Here is a 19,995-nt window from a genome sequence, read left to right on the forward strand (position 1 = left end):
CATTGGCAGTTCCAGGGGACAGCGCGAAGATTAATTTCTGGGAAATGTTTCTAAGTGTTATTTGCTGTATTGCAACTTCTTTATATCACACCTGCCATTGAAAAAAAATGATGTTACGATGAATGTACATTTTGAACAAGCTGCTAACCGTGTAACCTGGGGGTTGGAAGCAACCCCCATTTTACATTCACTTGCATGTCTTCTAGTGTTCAAAAAGAAAATTGCTTTATGTTTGGAGGTTTTATTTTTTCATATGCAAAGTGGTTCAATGAGTTACCTCATCTAGTGCACTTGCCTCGTAAAAATCCCCAGGGTTTCCTCCAACAACTCCAACAAGTTTCTCAGTTTAATTATGAGTGCAATTAATTATCTGGCAACATGAAACACAGTAATGGCAAATTTCCTCTGAACAAGTCAGATAAGGAGGATTTCCGTGGGACTCTTGCCCCTTCAGCTTGGTCCTTCCTAGAAAACCCCTACCAGATCAGGTTCTTACTCAGCACTGCTGACTTCTGGTTATTTTTATGATGTAGGAAGATGTTTAGCTTTCAGAATATTCTTCTTCTTCTTCTTCTTTCTTGCTGCTATTAAGTTGCCTTTACAGTTAGGGACTAGAGGAATTTTTGGATTATCATTTCCTTCCACTTTGCTCACTATTTCCCAAGTCTCCAGTGAGTGATACAAATGAAGTGTTCTCCGTGTCTGCTCAGACAGGGGGCTCTGCATTGGCTCTCGCTGGAGACACTGGTGGGTACAGAGTTGGGAAGCTGAGTGGCAGGCATCCCACCTTTACAGAGCTTTTGCTTCCATCCAAGACGCTAGGAAAACTGGCACAAACCCAACACATGAAAGCACAAACAGGGAGGAGCAGAGCACTTATCCAGCACAGGACTGGGTTGTCCTATTCACCTTGGTAAAAAGAATGAAGAAAAAGGCTGTGGAGCATTGATGGTAAGGTGCTGGATAGAAGAACATCTCTAACATTTATGGTGCTGATTCTTGGAACGTGGAGATCCTGCAAGTAAGCATGGCAGCTCTAAGACCCCTGCTACTTTTACCTCATCTGATGCTGGTTTGAAGAAAGAGCTGCTGCTTCAGAAACTCAGATTCTAGGTTTTTTCCACACACTGTTGTCAATCCTGCCAGATCTCCCAGTCCCGATCAAGCTTAGTCTATGTTGGCAGAGGATAATGTCACTTCCAGGATATGCTAAGGTCCTGATAGTATCCAAATAAAAGCTGTTACAGGGAAGACTGGACTACAGCTCTTGCTGTCTGTGTGCCATCTGCATCTCTCAGGACTAAGGCCTCTTCCCATTCCGAGTGGAACAATTAACGTCGTGTTGAGAACTTGATTTCTGCTTCTCAGACCTTTCAGCTCCCATAAAGAATCTCAGGGACCAGCATATCCTTCCTTTGCATTACCTTGTGTCACCTGTTAGACTTCTGTTGCTGCTAAGCAGGAGAGTTTATTCATGGTTAAATAAACCATATTTAACCAACTGCTACTTGAGTAGGAGGTGAATGTGGGTTTCTGTGGTCGTTGCTACTGAGAGGAGACAAAAGCTGTAGGGAACCTGTTGTGCTTCCTGGTTTACTTGAGAAACTCCATCTGCTGGGACTTGAGTTTGCTTGAAGCAGTGGATCTCAGTGCAGTCCCCTTCAAGCAGGTCTCCAGGATTAAGAGGTCCAGCAGAAGGGATTCCTCAGGCTGCCAGGAGTCCTCATGGACTGCTAGGGACAGAAGGTTTGCAGAAGCTGTTCGAAGTTTGTCTCAGGGGGAAGGCAGCAGGGAGAGGGAGGGGATGCAGCCTGCTGTAGCTTTAAAGGCAGTACTGTGTAGGGATCCATTTGGAAGGACATCGTTGACTAAAGGGATCCAAAGCTTGTTTTCCTCGAGTCTTTTTATTCTTCCTTATCTAATCCCTTTAGAGCCTAAGGTCAACCCCTTTTTGTACTGCAATAACACTGTAATATATGCTTGCACTAATTCTTCTGGTATACCAAGCATGCAAGACCAATTTAAAGCTTTTTTTTCAGAAGAAAAAGACTGTATTATTGTGTATATAGAAATACTGAGAGAGAATTTGAATTCTGTCTCCTGTATAAAAGCATGCATTGATTACCTGTATGTAGATCATGCTGTAAATGCTGCAGAGTACTGTAAAATCCTACACTTGAAACCACAATGAACAGGCAATGTCATCAAAAACAAATGAAACAGAAGCTGTGCAATGGATTTTGTGCCTTTTTTAAATCCATGTATGTTAATCCAGACAATCGGGAAAAAAAAAGAAAGAAAAAAAAAGAAAAAACGAACAAACAAAAAAAAAAGCTTGTATACTACCAAAACCTTATTAAAGAATCAAAGGCAGCATCTTGTTGATGGCTGGGTTTTTTATTTGCTTTATTTCTTTGTTTTTCTACTTCATTTGCTCTGGGAAGGTGTTTCCTGCTCATCCTTGGGTAGGTGGGAGCACTGCACTGCACAGGGAGTTGAAGGAGATCTGGTAGAACAGTGAGAGTTCCATTATTGCTTACACGTGTGAGCACTAAAAACTTGCACTTAAGACACATCTGGGAATAGAAACAAAGTTATGTGACTGTTAGAGATATGATTTATGTACTTTGGGAGGGCCACAATGTGGTTTCAATTCAAGGCATGTGAAGGCTGTGGTACCTCTGGAAAGTGTGGTGGAAATTTCCCTCACGCAGAAGAATCACAAGACTCCAGCTGCTCAAAAGCAGAGAGCAGTTTGTGCGGGCAGGTGATGGTCTGGAAGAAAGAGTCTGGATAAGGCTGTGGTCTCAGACTTAGAGGGTTGTACAGTGTGTGAGTCCCCTTTCCTCCTGGGAATTCTGTGGAGGGTCAGGCAGGATTCTTCTGAGTCTGCCTTTAGCAAGGTCCAAAGCTTATCTTCCCCATGCTTCACAGTATGTTTTAGCTTGCCCCTGAGAGGCTGCTGGTGTGTGGCAGATCCCTAGTTACATTTGATATGTGAATGTCTGTCAGGCTCTGCAGAAGGATCCAGTGGTGCCATGGTTTATAGCATGGTCTGAAACAGAGCAGTGGATAGAAGAAGTGCATCATTTCCTGAATTTACGTGAGATAAACATTGTGAGGGGTTTTGGGTTTTTTTCCTGTACCTGGTTGATTTTTGCTTACAAGAGATGGGAGAGAAAAAAATCCCAGATTTTAAAGTAAAAGGGAACAATTATTAGGCTTATATGGGAAACTGCTCCCTTTGCCCACATCAGTGCAGAGCTGCTTAGGAGAGCAGGGTTTTCTGGAGGACACTGAGCCCACTCTGTGACATGTGCTACATTAAGGGTGTAGAAATTTTGACAGAAAATAAACCCACTTGTTCTTGTCACAGGCATGTTTTATGAAAAATCCTTTCCTTAAGATTTTTCCTCCTGAGAAGCTGAGAGGCCTCAAGAACAAAATGTAAACATTGATTATCTGCTGCTGTGGAATGCAACAGGTGCATCTGTGATTAGTCTCATGTGGTTGTTTCTAATTAATGGCCAATCACAGTCCAGTCATAGTCCAGCTGGCTTGGACTCTCTGAGAGTCAGGAGCTTTAGTTATCATTCTTCTTCTTGCTTGCTAGTCTTCTGATGAAACCCTTTCTTCTATTCTTTTAGTATAGTTGTAATAATATAGATATCATAAAATAATAAATCAGCCTTCTGAAACATGGAGTCAACATTCTCGTCTCTTCCCTCATCCTTGGACCCCTGCGAACACCACCACAGTTCTCAGGTCCAGCAGGTCCTCAGAGATCAGGGGGCCTGGGTGTGGCTGTATAAATAGAGTAGAATAAATAGAATAAATTTCTCTTTATTCCCAGCACAGCACTGTGAGTCCAGCTGAGCTCAAGAAGAACTTTCACAGGCACAGATTCACAGAGAGTGTGGTCTTGACTCTGAGTCTGATTGTGTTCAGTAAGAACTTGATCACAAATTCAGAGATCACAGATTCACAAATAATGCAATTTATCAGTACTATAGATCTGGCCAAGTTAAGTAAGAACTTCCACGATTCAGACTCATGGATGGTGTCCCAGGCTCACACATGCACACACTGCATTTTCAGGCCACAATGAAAGTCTGATTTTAGTCTGTTTTGCAAAGCCATTTTTGATGTTGACTGCAATTGGACCTTTGCTTCCTCCAGTGCCACATGAGTTTCATTAGTCAATGCTTTGATTTGTTCAGCAAGGTTATATAACATCATTTGATCTGGAATGCCATCAGTTGGGGTGTGAAAATAGCTTCCAGAGCCCACAACACCACAAGTCCACTTGTCACAAGTACCTTGTTGCTAAAGACAAGCTGGTGGAGAAGCCCCTACTGCTGCTCACATGGCCAAGAGAGAGGACAAAGAAAAGAAAAAACACAACACAGCAACTGAGCCTTTGCAATTACACAGCTCCCTCTCCCCCTAAAAAACAACCAGTGGGGAACAGGGACAAAACCAAAAAACAGGAAAGTACCATTTCTTATTGTCCAAAACCAAAAGCCAATGCTGCTGGGTTGTCTGCTCTACACCAGCCAACAGAGGCTCTCCTGGCAGTGACAGTTCCATCAGCAGTGGTGACTGGAACTGGGGCAGTGGCTGGAACTTGTGGAGGGAGAAGGGGCTCTGGATTTCTGGGCAGCAGCAGTGAAAAGATCCAAGGGAAACGTCCTCCCCAGCTCCAGAAACAGGGATTGCTTCCAGCAAGAGCAGCCAAAATGGTGTCAGGAAATTCTCTAAAGCCCAGGGAGAAAAGGATAATCTTGGGAAGGTTGGCATAGGAAAGATACAGAGTACAAGGCACATTTTTTGGATTTTACCCAGGACATGCATATTGCTGTTGGTCTTGTGACTCCCTTTTGATTCATCCACACACACCGCTGTTGTAAGAGGCTGCTTCCTCCAAAGGTGTCAAAGTATCAATAATCCCAGTGTGTGCAGACCATATTCCATCACTGTGCCCCAGAAGTGTGTGCAAGCTCTGAACAAATGTCAGACCTGGTGTCATTGTTAGTCAAAAAGACCAGACACTGGATTGTGACATTCCCCACACCCTTGGAATGTGCATTCCTCGTGGTATATTAGTACACATGTCCTGTGGATGATGATAAATCATAGAAATAATTTCCCTATAAGTCACAAATATAACAATGGCTCAGGGATGTTGCAGTTCCATGTGGTTGTATTAGTCTTGTGCCACTTCAAACCACCTTTTCCTTAGTGCCTCAAGTCAGATTTGTGTGTTTTTTTCACATGATCTCCCAAGTTTTGGTCAAATCCATAGTTAATATTTCCCAAGAACAGGTGAGCTGGGATGCTGAGGGAGATGAACACACAGGACTTTGAGGAATATTGTGTGTCCATCCAAAAGCTTGGATTAACTGCAGCATAAGATTTGAAGTGAGACCTGAACTTCCATCTAGTAACTCAACCTCTTGAAGCATTTGACAGGACCATTAGCTTGGGGATATTATGGAATGTGAAATATCCATCAGATTTCTTCCTCTTTGGACCAGTCTTGAACCATCATGGCTGTGAAACATGAGCCATTGCCACTCTCAGTTTCCACTGGGAAGGGGAATGTGCTGAAGCATTCTTTCATAATTCCACTGACACCTCCCAGATGGACAGACCACTGTAGGTTCCTGGGCAGTGCCTGCAGGTGACACTGTACCCTCATGAACTACATCTGGGAGGTGGGAAGGTCCCCTCATGATCACACTCTATCCTCTCTTTATCTGTTCTGCCTGTTTCACAGGGAGACCAGCCCTTTTCAAGATCAGAGCACCTCATTTTGGTGGCACTGAAAGAGTGGGAGCCCAACTCCAGTGGTGTCTCCACCCCTCCTGGCCCCTTTTGCCATCGATTGCAATGAGGCCCATGCCCACTGAATCCCCATTCCATGTGTATAAGGTCAGTGGGGCGTATGGAGTTGTTGGAACAATCTCAGTTCACTTACTTACAATTCTAATACATTCATGAGCACTTACATCATTCCCATGATTTTCCTTTCCTCAGTAGTTCATAAAGAGATCAAGCAATAATGAGAAGAAAACATGGTCAAGGAGGGGAGTTATGAAAAGCATGTCCTCCACATCTAGGGCAGTCAGCCAAGTATGAGCAGACCCTGTGGCAGTGTCACCATCTCGACAATGTTTGGAACTGCAGCAGTTGAAGTTGCAGTATTAGCAAAAAACTGTTGGCAATCCATGATGAAATACCACTGTTGGTTTGTTTACTGGCCACGCTGGTGAATTATAAGGCAAGTGGTGCCTCTTTTTTCCAAATCTGTCACCACCCAGTCCTCATGAGTGCTACTGTTGGTAGGGGGCATTCCTTGACATTCATGAAATTGGAAGAGGGCAGTGGTATTCATGTTTTTAATAGGTTGGTAAGTTTTGCAGACCCTGAACTCTCCCATATTCTTTCAGATTTTATTTCTATCTCTGGCAACACAGTTGCCTTCTGTTAAGAAACTCTGCCTGGCAGAGTTCTACCTGGCAGTTTCTAGGTTTGACCAGAAAGTAGGTAGAGTCCTAAAATATTTGTTTGGGCAACACTCACAAGCACTTCAACCTTAGTGAATAATCTAAGACAAGTTTTATTTAGAGACAGAGTGTTAAAGAGGTGAAACGTGCAGACTTTGTGGTAAACACATGCTCAGACCCATGTAGTGCCACAGGCATTCCTGGACAAGTGACCAACAAGTCAAGAGAGAGTCAGGAGTGGAAATCTGAGGTCAAACAGGCAGGAAAATGTGGCAGCCTTAGCTCATGGCCTAGTTCCTGCTCACAGGAGGGTGAACCTGACAGAGGGCTGCCAGGATGACCAGGAACTAGAAACATCTGACATGAGGAGAGGCTGAGAGATCTGGGTGTGTTCTGCCTAAAAACAGGATTGGTTGTGGCATCCTTTTTCTTCATCGAATTGCCTGATGGAGGGAGATTCCATACTCTTCTCAGAGGTACACAATGGAAGGATGAGATGCTATGGGCAAAAGTTTCATGAAAGGAAGGTTAGATATAGGAATTAGATCCTAAACCCCCCAACTTTTTCACTATGAAGAGCCTCAAACTCTAGGAGAGGGTCCCAAAGAGGTTGTGAGATTTCCATCCTTGAAGTACTAAAAACTCAGCTGGATGTGGCCCAGCACAGGCAGCTCTGAGTTGGTCCTGCTTTGAGGGCTGGTTGGAGCAGAGATCTCCAGAGATTCCTTATATAATTTTTATTCCACAGTTTTAAGATACAGGCTAAGCCTCTCCACTTCTGATCTTGTAACACCTTCCCTCAGTTCTTCTGTGGCCTTTGGGGAATAGCCCTAGAGCCAGCTGAGTGTGATGTAGTACAAAAGACTGTCAAGACAGGACCCAAGTTTCTCTAGTGAGGGGTTCAAACTGGGAACACCTTGTTCAGCAGAGTTTCTTGTAGTTGGGTGTTTGTGTTCTTTGGACTTTCTCCACGGTGCATTTACAAGTGGCAGAGCAGCGACTGTCTCGGGCTGCTTTAAGGAATGTGTTCTGCAGTTTTGGGGTAGTGCATGCAGCAGGTGAAGAAGTCCAAGTCTCCCAAAGGTAGGTACAATCAAAGCAGTCACTGTTGTCCTCAGGGTGCAGTGTCCATACAGGAAAGTAGAACATACATGGAGAAATTGAAAAGACAGACAGAAACACTGTCCATTTCCTAAATACTGCAAGGAATTTGTAGAGGTGGAAGTACATGAGGGTTAGAAGGTTATCTACAGCATGACTCTATGGTAGCAGAGGGGCACCAGAGCACAAGAAATAAAGAAATAAAGAGCTACATTTTTCTTACAGCAACATCCTGCTGTCCAGCTCCATGTCATACATTATTGCTTAGTGCAACCTCATCTCAGAAAAACTTTTGATGTCTTGCAAGGGAAAAGTTATTGAGGAAAGAGGGTTTGCTGGAGACAGGGCTGCTGGTGATGCAGACTGCAGGGCACAGAAATCATATCTCTGGCCTATATAGGATGTGCTCTGCAGGGCTGGATTCAGCTCACCTTGACCACAAAGCAGAAGAGATGACACAAGCCAAGGGCTGGGAAGAGATCTGAAGATCTACACAGGTGCATATTTCACAATGCAAAGAAAAACAGCAATTTTCCATCTGCATAATGAAACACAGCATCTGGAAAATGGCATGAGGTAGAGCAGCAAAGGAACTGTTGGTGGGGTTGTGGAACTCTTTCCAACGGGGGGCTCAGCACAAGGCAAACTGCTGGTCAGGACCCATTCCCACTGGGGAAGTGCATCCTGATTCCAGGAATGGCACTGTGGATGTATTTCTTGGGAAAAACAAACCCAGCCAACGTGCATCATCCAATCCTAGGCTGTTGAACGAACTAATTTCCAAGAAATGGCTGAGGGAAGAAGCCACGTGGGTAATTTCCTTTGCAAAGGGCAGTAAGTGCCTCTTACCAATCCAAGTTCCACATCTGCCATCCTGATACAAAAGGTAGAGTGGGTCAGTGAAGGCCCAAACCAGGCTAATACAGAGCCATCTTCAGGGCCAGGCTTCAGCTTTAATGAAAGAAGAGAAGCAGCTTTGGATTCCAGAGGTATTGCCAAAACCAGCCTGTGTTTTAATTTATAAGATATAAAAAGAAATATTAACTGGATAACAACTTACCACCACGCAGAACAGCTTGGTGCTGCCCACCAACCTGTTTGAAATGTCTCTGTTGTACAGGAGCATAAAAATAGTACATTTTTCAGCACCATTTTTAATTGTGCCATTGGACTGAAAAGCCACTGAGGGCTTTTTCTCCCCAGCAGAGACAAAAAGATCCATTCCCACGGCCAGGTGAATGTGGTAGCTGTGAGCAGCTCTGGAGCTCACATGGTTAAGTGGGTGCATATTTAGTTGTGTAGCCTAAATATCCTCCGGTGGTGTCGAATGCCACTGGAAAACACAGATGTTTGGAGCCCTGCTGTTCGTGGTCAGGACTTTTCAAGGGTAACATGTGATGCATTATTGACCAGTTGATTTTATGGAGAGGTTACCGTTTGCAAGCCCTAACAGAAGTGTGCTGTAAATGATTTGGTTTAAAATCCATTCTGCAGAGTGGTGCTGATGGGATTTTCATTTGCAACTGATTGTTAATTAGGCCATGCTTGACAGGCATTTCCTATTTATTTTGGCCTTGTTTGGTCAAGTGTGTGCATGTGTGTGTGAGCTACTGTTTTTCTGTAGGATCATTTGCAATCATTTCACAGCCTGCTACTGCCACAGGCTGCTGCTGGAGAAACAGTGCCCCCAACCACCACCTGTCCTATGTGCCCTTCACTTCTCCTGGTTGGACACCCCAGGGTCTGATAATGGCACTTTGTGTGCCAGCTTTCATGACTTGCTGATGGTTGCAGTGGAAGCAGAAGCCTGTGGGAGACAGAATGAGGAGTCGCTACAGGGATGTGGGAGAAGAAGGGGGGATGGATGGTGCAGGGGCAATGGTGGATGCTAATGGAAAGTGATCAGGAAATTTATCTAGCCCAGAGGTGCCCCTTCAGTTCACTGGGCATAAAAGCAAGTTGCTAAGTGCTTCCAGTAAGGAAGGAGTGACTATGTAAATCTATAAATACTGAAATAAATACATAAACACTGAAGAAGATTGGGAAATGTGAAAAAATCCTGAGGAATTGCTTGAAAATGGTTCTTTTAGGTCCAGGTTACAGACTGCTGACAAAGGAACTTCTTTGCCATGTTTCGTTTCCTTCATTGATAAGTACCTGTGAACCTCCCTAAGGTTTGTATGAATCAAATGATGGAGTGATGACTGCTCAGGCATGTATTTATTTTGGAAGCATGAGATGGATTAGATGCTTTCCATGGATTCTTCCCGCTGCTGTTGGTCCTGATGTGTTCTGTGTCAATGCTGTTGTCTGAATGCTAACTCACCCTCTTCTTTTGTCACACTTGTCTTCCTGCAGGCATACATGCTGAAGTCATTTGAAATAAATGGCCTGCCCAAGGCAGTCCCTTTAAGTTTGCCTTACCAAGACTTCAGAAAAGATATGTGCAACTACTGGGAAAAGCCTAAGTTATCCCAGCGGATAAAGAAAGTTGATTTTTCAAATATTGTCTTGACTGCTCCTTGCAAACCTCTGGAACCTTATCTGGAAATGAATGGAAAAGAGGAGGAGGAGGAGGAGGAAGAAGAAGAGGAAGACTATGAGGAGGAGGAAGATGAGCAGGATGAGGGAGAGGAGGAGGAGGAGGGCAATGAGATTGACATGCACAGTGATTCCAGCAGTGACCTGAGTCAGAAGAGCACGGAGCGCAGCCAGGAGTGCGCACCGTCCACGCTCCTGGCTGATGACCAGAAGGGCTCCAAGGGTCGAGCATCCACTGCTGATGGGGACCTGGAGCTGGAGGAAGGCTCAAAAACATTAGTGCTGTTTTCACCAGGTGATCTGAAAAAGTCCCCAGTGGCTGCAGAGTTACCTCCAGAAGTCGATCTGGGCACTCTTGCTGCACTGACACCTCAGAGCGAGCGGCCGCAGCCCATGGGGAGCCAGCTGGATGTGTCTGAGCCAGGGACCCTGTCCTCAGTCCTTAAATCAGAACCAAAGCCTCCTGTGGCAGTGGCTACAGCCTCCTCCCCGTTCACCAAAGTGGAGCGCACGTTTGTTCACATCGCTGAGAAGACCCACCTAAACGTGATGTCTTCCAGCGGGCAGCTGATGCGGCACGAGGAGCACGGGCCCCCGGGGCAGTTCGAGGAGGTCATCGTCGAGGAGGAGCTGGAGGATAACCTGGTGCTGGTGGAGAATGGCAGCATTCATTCCGGGCTGGAAGGGGCAGAGACAGAGAGCTGCGCGCTGTCGGCCAATCACATGGAAACCACCTCAGAGACCGTGGGGGAGCAGCCAGCCCTTCCCAATGGCATGCCAAAGCTTCCCGAGGAAAAGCCAGAGCCCTCTGGCAAAGCGGTGCTCTCGCTGGATTTGGAAGAGCCTGCCAAGGTGGCTACAAGGGAGCCTGGCCTGGAGAAGGCAGCACCAGCGACAGAGCACCTGAAGCGAGCAGAGACCGTCCTCGAGACGCCACAGCCGGGCCCCAGGAGGCCGCTGGGCTCCCGGTACAGGAGTCGGATACCCATTTTGTTCTCTGAGGAGGACACTGGCTCAGACCTTTCAACTTCACTCTCAGCCAAAGAAAGGCTTTATAAGAGGGCAAAGCAGCCCGACCTGGCTCGCCTGGTGATGGAGAAGAGACAGAGCCGCCTCCTGCGGCTGGCCTCAGGTGCCTCCTCCTCGGCCTCCTCCAGCGACGAGCGGCGGCGAGCCTCCGAAACCCTGTCAGCCACCGGCTCCGAGGAGGACACCCACGACTCTGATGACTCCATCCCCCGGAAGGGAGAGAGGAAGGCTGCGCTCCTGGGGAGAGAAGAGAGACCCATAAGCACAAGGAGCAGAATTCCTCGCCCCATCGTGCCGGTGAAAACGCCGCTGGAGAGCTCCGTGGCCGCTGCGGTGGCAGGGCTGGGCAGCTCCCCACAGGATGCAGCTGCTGCCTGCAGGTAAGACCAAAATGGTGAGAAATGCAAAGAGCTGGGCTTGTTGAGGGACACAGCCAGGGCTTTGCTCACCTCCCATGACTTCATCCTTTACTCAGCTTGAATGCATAGTCCATCCTTGTTTCCTACAGTCATTTCAGCCCACAGGTGTGTGAAATGCTCACCTCTCTGTCTTCTTTTTTTTTGAAGCCTCTCTTTGCTTGCCCTGGCTTTGAGACCTTTCCTTTTACAAGCCCTTTCACTTGGTCTGATAATAGCAGATGCCCCTAGTGTTGAGCTCTCCATTTGGCAGCACGGCCATGACTCTGCAGGGAGACCTGGCCTCCTGGCCCTACTGTTGTAATTAGAGCTGCAAGGGCAGTGAGGCTGCCAGCTGGGATTGCCTCAGTTGGTTTATCTTCCATCACAGTTACCATGAGAGGCCAACTGGTGCAATCCAACTCATGCCCACATTCCCAAATTGTATGTCCTGCCTTGGAAAAGGTTGCTGCATCCATTCTGCATGTTAAGAGAAGCCCCACATACCATGCCTGCGTGTTGACTCAGAGAATGCTGGAGCATCAAGGCAAACACTTAGCAGTTAACTACACCGGGTTACAGGATGGTGTTCAAACTGGTGCCCCATCTTGTTCACAGCATAGGTTCTCCCACCCTGGTGCTGGAGACTCCTTGTAATTGCCTGGCAACATTCATGCCAATCCTGCCAGGAGCCCAAGAGTCCCTTGCAAAATTCCCCTTCATCCTCCCTCTTCTCTCTCTTTTCTTCTCTGCAGGCTTCAGACACAGAGACCAGCTGGCAGTGTCCCATCCGAGGGCCGAACAACACAGGTACAAAGTCAGCTTCCTTCGTCACCGAGCTCCACTTCTCTTCCTCCACGGAGCAGCTCGCAGAGGTCCAGTGGTGCATCCCCTCGGAGCCCCATCCTTCCTTCCAGGAACCCCAGTACTTCCCCCAGAAGCCAGCTGCTGCCTCGGAGGGAAAGTCCTTCTCCCTGCCGACAGCACAAACCAGGGACTGCTCCTCAGCGAGTTCCTCCTTCCCCCCGACCTCAGCCCTCAGCTCAGGCCCCGGGGCCTACAGGAGATTCCCTGCCATCTCCTGGCGTGGCCAAAAAACGACAAAGAGGAAAAACCCAGACTCAAAGTCCAGCAACCAAAGGAAAGCAGGTGTCCCTGGAAAGTAAGGCAGCTGCCAGATAATGACCTTCCTCTGCGAGCCCAGCAGACTGGGTCACTTCTGCATATAGTATACACTTGAGATGCTGCAGCACAGCCTTCCATGCTGGACCCACGAGTGTATAGCAGTAGCTGTACTTGAATGCTTCTCTCACTCTCACCCCACACTGCAATCAGCTCCCACGGGCCTGGCAGCCTCTGAGCCACGGAGCCTTTCCAAGGGAGACCCCCCCAGCCCGCAGCTCACGCTTGCTAACGCACAGCACCCAGCCTGCCCAGTGCCTGACCTGCCTCCCTCCCCAGGGATTCTCCTCCCCGTTAGCAATACCAGTCCTCAACACCGACTCCAGCTGTGGAAGGAGGAGCAGAGGTGACAAGAGCAAGGCCTGCTAAAGAGGAAGGCTCCTGTCCTTCAGGCAGCTCCTTCCTTTCTCCTTGCTGGGAGAACACCAGCCTTGGTCTCTGCCATCTCCCTGAGTGTTGGCTCACCTCCCACCACCTGTGTTAGCAAGGGATTGCCACTAGCTCATTCAAGAACGATGGATGTATCCATGTTTGATGAGATAAGAGAAGGGGTAAGGAGGGGAGGACTCTTCTCTCCTTTTCAGAGGTGCCTCTACAGGTGGGAACTGGGAGACAGGCAGGTCTTGCTGGATGCTCCCACCTGCTCCAGTATGTCCCACAGAGGAGGCTGTCTGGCATTGCTTATTGACACTGCTGCTGTTTCAGCAGATGCCTGTGTGGTGGGTACTTAGGTGGAAGTAGAGATGTGTTGGCAGCTTGCTGGGAAATCAGGAGCTCTTGCTAATTAATGTAGAAGGGAGCGCACTGCAGCCACATCTGTCACAAATACCAAACTGTGATCTGTGGACATCACATCCCCCAGCAAGGGTGGTTCCTCTCAGCCTGGGCGTGGTTGGTGCCACAGACCTGCAGTGCACCAAACACAGCTCCATTGTGAGGATGTGAATAGTCACTGGATGCCTTTAGCCTGGGTGCCCCTTGCACCTGAATTCCTTGTGTTTTATTGTCATGCTCTTGGTGTTTGTGAATTTTGGCACTGTGGTTGAAAGTTCCCCTGCACGGCAGGGTGGGAAATTATTATCCTGTAGTGTACCCAAAACCTGCTGCTTTGCAATGAGAGGTTTGCTGGCATGCCATGGCCATGTGCATTTCTATCTGAGGGGACAGTGGGTTGAGTGGCAGAGGCGGGGTTTGTGTCTTTTCCTTGGTGCTCACCTCTGCCATGCATTGAGGATGAACAACGTGAATGTAAAAGCAAGGGCTGTGCTCTTCAAGTAATATTATCTGAACATAAGCTAACACTCAGCTAGAGCTAAATCAACCAACTGTTTAGCCCCCAGACAATTAGGAAGGCTTGAAAGTGAAAGCAAGGAGGAGTGGTACCTGTCTGATCTTGATGAGATCTTGAAGCAGACAAAATTCTCCCCACACCTCACAGAAGAACACACTCCAGACCCAAATTCTTTGTGCTTCACACCATTGTCGTGCCTAAAAGAGGTACTGCATGAGACAGAACAAAAATACAGCTGCTCTGTACACCTATTCCTGCAGTTGCAACTACCTGCAAATTTACTATTTGCAGACAACAAAGCTTGACAGAGGAACCTGAACAGTAATGACCTTGATTCATTTGAACATGAATGCAAACAGTCACACACTGGTGGCCATCAAGTCCAAGGAATCCTGAAGCTGCTCATATCTACAGGAGTCCTGGAAAGGAGTGTGAGAGCTGTGACAGGGTGTCAGGGAGAAACTCCTTGCACACCTGAACAGGGAAATGTGTAGGAACAGGAGACAGGAATTACCCCTTCATGTAACAGTCTCAGTGTTGCCAACACTAAGAATTCATTTCACCCAGCTCAAAGTGTTTTCCATTGATTTCCAAACATGCCCTCATCTTTGCAGAGCAGCACTGGGAACTCAGAGGGAGCTCAGGCTGTGGTCTGATGGACTGAGCTGATGTTGCCATCAAAAGCCACATCCCTCCAAGTTCCAGCTGTTTAGTTGCACAGTTCCACCACATTTACAGTGCAGCAGCTATTTGATAAATGGCTGGAAATGCTGATCCAGCATGACACGAACTGCTCTGATTTGCCAGTTTATTTTTCATCTGGTTCATTTCATCACTCTGGTTCACCATTTGATCTCACAACAGAAGAAGGACGCACAGAGACTGTGACCACTTCTTCTGGTGGCACTAAAACTTTCTCTGAGTTTGAAGAGTGCGTCAGACTAGAACCTATGTGCTGCAGATTTAGAAACTAGAAAACAGAATAAACTCAAAGACAGATTCTTTCCAGAAATATAAATCATAATGGGACTCCTATTAATTTATTGAAGGTCTATTAATTTTAGAGTGCTCAGATGATAAGACTTGGTTGTGAAGCTTTTACCAGTTGGTCCATCCATGTCTTAATGCACATGCCAAAAATGACATTGAAAGAGCTTTGAAAGAAGACTACAGGATTATTAACAGGGTTAGCAAACCTGCCTCATCATGGGAAGCCAATAAAGCACAATCAGTGTATTTGTTCAGGAAAAAGTTTAAGGAACAGTTTTCTGTGGCCCAATGTCAGAAAGGAAGCTCCAGGGCAGACACAAGGCTGGGTTGGACAGGGCCCTGAGCATCCTGGTCTAGTGGAAGGTGTCCTTGCCCATAGCAAGGGGCTGAAACTGGATGATCTTTAAGGTCCCTTCCAACCCAAACCATTCTATGGTTCTGTGGTTCTGTGGTCTTCCTCTGGCACATGAAAGCAGGGAAGTCAGAGCAGCCAAGAACAGCAGATGAAGAAATCAGGCAGGCTCTTAATTCTGAAGCAACCATCCAGTGAAGTCTTTCACAGGACTAGGGGGACTTTCTTATTAAAAGGTTTCTGTGAAACTGAGCTGTCTTCTAAGAGGTCTATCTACCATGACCCAACCACAAGAAGCAGGCAGGATTCTGGTGGCACCAAAGTATCATCTCCCTCTGTGGTGCAGCAGATTCCTGGTCCCACCAGGATACATGCCAAAGCTGGTATAAACTGGAGAGCCACCTGGCAGGTCCCACAGGTTTCAGAAAGCAAGGGAAAGATGGCCAGCACAGCTGGACATCAGGCACAGGTCTATGCTGAACTGAGCAGGAGTGATAGATCTGAATGGCTCCAAACCCACTGGTTTATTATGCTTTTTTGCCCCTGAAATTTTTGCCTCGGACAATTTTTTTAATAATAATTTTTCTTTTGTTCTAATCTGGTTGCAAGGAAATTAAAAATATAAGTAAATAGATATTCCATGTTACAGAAATTAAAGTTTACATTGAAAGGAACCCTTGGAAATCACCTTGTCCAATTTTCTATTGAAAATGAGATTAGATTATGTAGGGCTGTGTCAAGATGAGCCTTCAGTGTCTCCAGCAAGGAAGATTCCACCACTTCCATGATTTAGTGAATCAAAGAATGGTTGAGGCAAGATGGGATTTGTGGAGGTCATCAACAAAGCTGTTCACAGTGTTGTCTGACAGGGCTGGGCTGAAGGTGCATCTGGGTCCGTGGAGATCTGAGACCAGCATGGGTCATCTCTCCTCGTGGTTGTGCTGCCAGACTCCCTGCTCCTGCACAGCCCTGCCTCCCAGCTGTCCCTGGCATGAAGGGCAGCAGGAAAGTGCATGGTGTGCCCCAGGCCATGTCCTCTTGGATGGGGGTGCTCCCATCTGGGGGAGCAGCACACACAGAATTTCCTCTGGGTCCTCTCTTCTTCTGCTGCCCTGCAGGAAAGTTGGAAGGGCACCTGCCATAGCTGGAGCAAACAGAGGAGAACATGTCTGGGGACAAGAAGGGATGAGGCCTGTGATGTTAGGGAGAAGTTAGGTGGTTGAGGAATGCCAGAGGATCTAGTGTGGCATCACAGGACATGGTGGGCTGTCACATCCCAGAAAGGTGGGAGAGGCAAGGCCCTGTTGCTCTCTGCTGTGAGTCTTGTGCAAGCTCTGCCAAGCTCGAGGGCACAGGGGGGCTGCTCAAGCACTGCTGGGGTGTGTGGCTGTGTCCTTGCAGGTGATTTTGCCCATGTGTGTGTTTTGGGGGAACTCCTGGGACAGGCCACCACTGTTCCTTCATCAGTGTGTCCATCTGCATGGGTAGGGAGAGACACGTCTTGCTCATCTGTGTTGGGACCACAAAAGCCTCTGGGACTGCCCTGAGCCCTCATTTGCAGGGGCCTTGCCCAGCAGCTGAGATGCCTCCCTGGCTGGTGGGAAGGAGCCAGTGGCTGCTGGCTGGCCAGGAGCTGCCTGCAAAGAAGCACGGATACAGGGGGGATGTGCCACGTGGGGAATCTGAAAGGCAGCTCTCAGCACTAAACCAGTGTGGCAATGGATTGTATGAGCAGAGGGAGAAAAGGACAGATGGCACCAGACAGACTGATACTGTGGAGAGGCTCAAACACATGCATGGATGGAGCTGCTTAGCTGATTTGTCTGGTTGGCAGCACAGGCACTTCTGTTTGCTTTGGTGCAAAAGGTGTTTTGGTAGCAAATATCTCTGGGTCAGTTGTGCTTGGAATCAGTGAGAGGCAGGAGACTTTGCTTGCCCTTTTTTAAGTAAAGAATATTATAATATATATATATATATATATTATTACAACAATATAAGTAGTGACCATTATATATAGTGACTAAAGGTTAAAAAGGGTCCTGCTACCTTCAGAGAAGTCTCATCTGTGACTTCAGATGTGTGCAGGGCTCACTGCTGTGTGCAGTGAAAGTGCATGGGGGAACAGGATACCACTCTACCAAAGAGCATGTCAGCTGTGAGGCTGCACCTGCCTGAGCACAAACCAGGGCTGAAACACGCCAGCCTGGGTGGCTGACAGCTATCCTGCTTGCCACCAGACCTGCAGCAGCTGCTGGACTGACACACAGCTCTGCGGGGCATGGAGCAGGATCTGGAGCATCACTGTTCACGTGGCTGCTCCTGGCTAACACAAGCACTGAGAGTTTGGTGGTGAAACATGTAGATCCAAAGCAGGTTGTGTTGGGGCAAGAAAATCTTTCACATTTCTCCTTTCCCACACAGAGGTGTATTCTCACTGTAGATCCTCTGTTAGAAGATGATCACTGATAGCCTGGGCAGCTCCAGTAGCATCCCAGTGGTTCCTCAGCACACTGCTTTTTTCTCTGTACAGTTTATTGACCCACAGCTATTCCACGTGCACTGACACCAATGCCCACCTAAGGCCTTGCCCCACACATCACTCACCTGCAGTTAAATTAATCCTGTGAACACAGTAAAAGTCCCATTGTGGACATAATGAGTTTGGTATCAAATGAGCTTCTTCTGGCTGAACTGAAACATGGCCGTGCTCCAGCAGAGCTAGGCTGGTTTGACAAAGTCCACGGGGACCACTGAGGGTTTGCAAACACCTTTGGTTCCATCTGTTTGCCAGCTACTCCTGCACCTCCCCATGAGCAGGAGAGCTTGGGCTGCTGTTCAGGCCCTTTCCTCATGTGGCATGTGCCTGTAACTGGGCTGCTGGGTGGGCTCAGTGTGTGCTGGCTCCCCAGGGCCTGTGCAGGTGCTGCATTCCAAGGGGCTGGGACCGTGCTGGCAGTGGCAGCAGAGCCAGCTGATGTTAAGACCTCCATGAGCATTGGGGTTGGTAGTTTTGCAAGGCCAGGGAATAGCTCTCCCTGCAGGCTGGGGTGAGCTGTGACCCCCAGGACAGCCAGAATCCCAGGAAATGACAGTGATTTATACACCATCACTCTCCTGTCACTTCATTCCTACTGTAGCTCCTCCAGCAAATCTTGCCTTCAAAGTAACTGTATGTTCCCCCAGGTCAGACCCTTTTTGCCTGGGGGGTTGAAGCCCTCCTGGATTCTGCAGAGCCTGAGGCAGACTTGGCCATCAGCCTGTGGAACCCATACAGGCCATATGCTGGGTCACAAGGAGGAACATTATCCCTTTTATTTCTGGAGCTGCAAATGGCTGGAAAGCAGGTTTAAAGTAAACACTGATGCCCTCTGTGCTGAAAGGAGGAAGGGAGCTACCAAAGCAAATCCAGAGCTGGGTTCCTTGTAGGGACCAAGATAATAATTTCTCCTGCTCTTAGCTCCTGAACCAGAGGGGCCTCAGGGGTGAGAGCTCTGCTTTGTGAAGACCCTGCAGGACTGGTGCCAGCACGGTGCTCCTCAGTGGCTGCCCTGCCTCTGGCTTGGCCCTTGTTGCCCTGCCTGGAGCTCAGGGAGCTGTGGCACAGGTTCCCTGGAGGAGGCTGGGGCTGATGTTTCCTCGGGAGTGCACGGCACAGGCTCGGGACCATCCCTGCGGAGGGTGGGATGAGCTCTGCAGGACGTGGGGGTACCCCTGGCTGTGAAACCAGGACTGCTGTGCTATGGGACCTGCTGCTTCTTCTCCAGACAGGAATTGGAGCTGGGAACACAGATGATTTTATAGATCTCCTTTTACCACGATAGCATGTGACTCTACACTCAGACGTTGTACCTGGCGCACCGACGTTTTCCTTCGCCTCTGGCACACTCTGGAGACAGGACTTCTGCTCCTTCTGCCTGGAAATGTGACTGAATCCCAAGGCTAAATCTCTCTCTACATATCTTCTTTGCATTCTTTAGGAAAGCAGCTGGAGAATGTTTACACACTGCAAACAGAATGTAGGACTCCGACTGAGGAACCACAATCTGGTTCAACTGCATGGCAAATTTCTTGGCCATAAAATCTGGCATGCATCACAGAAGCCCTGTCTGTGTACAGACCCACCTGGCATTTGTCTTAATTTCAGATCACATCTTAAAAAAAAAAAAAATAAACAATTATGCCATTTCTTGTTCATATCAGACACAGTTGTCATTAGATTTGTTATTAAAAGGGGATTCTGGATCATGCCATTAAAAGCCTGTCTACCTTTTCATTGGTGTCTTCTCCCATTTATTGGTGTTGCAAGACATGTTCCTTCACCATGAACCTTGTTCACAACCACACTGCAGGCAGCAGGCTCAGCCATCCACTCCCAAAACAGCACTTGTCAGAGAGAAAAGCCTGCTTTTTTAACAACAATAAAATAAAAAAAAAATATATGCTTTGCACAGTCAAGATGCCACAGTTAAGATGCCACATTTGGAAACATGTTGGGTCTGCACATTAATATGTGGGAAGTAGAGCAAAAGCAAACCCGTAACTTGGCATGGTTTGACTTTTAACACTCTCTGACCATCTGATGTTTAAGCTGAGGACAGTTTTTAC

General features: G+C 47.6%; 1 protein-coding gene across 2 annotated transcripts in view; it reads left to right on the top strand.

The window, feature by feature from the left end:
- Nucleotides 1–19,663, top strand: part of TTBK1 (tau tubulin kinase 1) — a 105,306-nt gene extending 85,643 nt beyond the window's left edge. For both annotated transcript variants that reach the window (XM_066546135.1, XM_066546136.1), the window contains 2 exons: nt 9,969–11,560; nt 12,331–19,663. In XM_066546135.1, the coding sequence (XP_066402232.1) occupies nt 9,969–11,560; nt 12,331–12,757 (2,019 nt within the window). In that variant the 3' untranslated portion in view covers nt 12,758–19,663. The remainder of the gene's footprint in view (nt 1–9,968; nt 11,561–12,330) is intronic.
- Nucleotides 19,664–19,995: the final 332 nt, after the last annotated feature.

Source organism: Molothrus aeneus, chromosome 3 (genome assembly GCF_037042795.1).
Source record: "Molothrus aeneus isolate 106 chromosome 3, BPBGC_Maene_1.0, whole genome shotgun sequence".
Lineage (NCBI taxonomy): Eukaryota > Metazoa > Chordata > Aves > Passeriformes > Icteridae > Molothrus > Molothrus aeneus.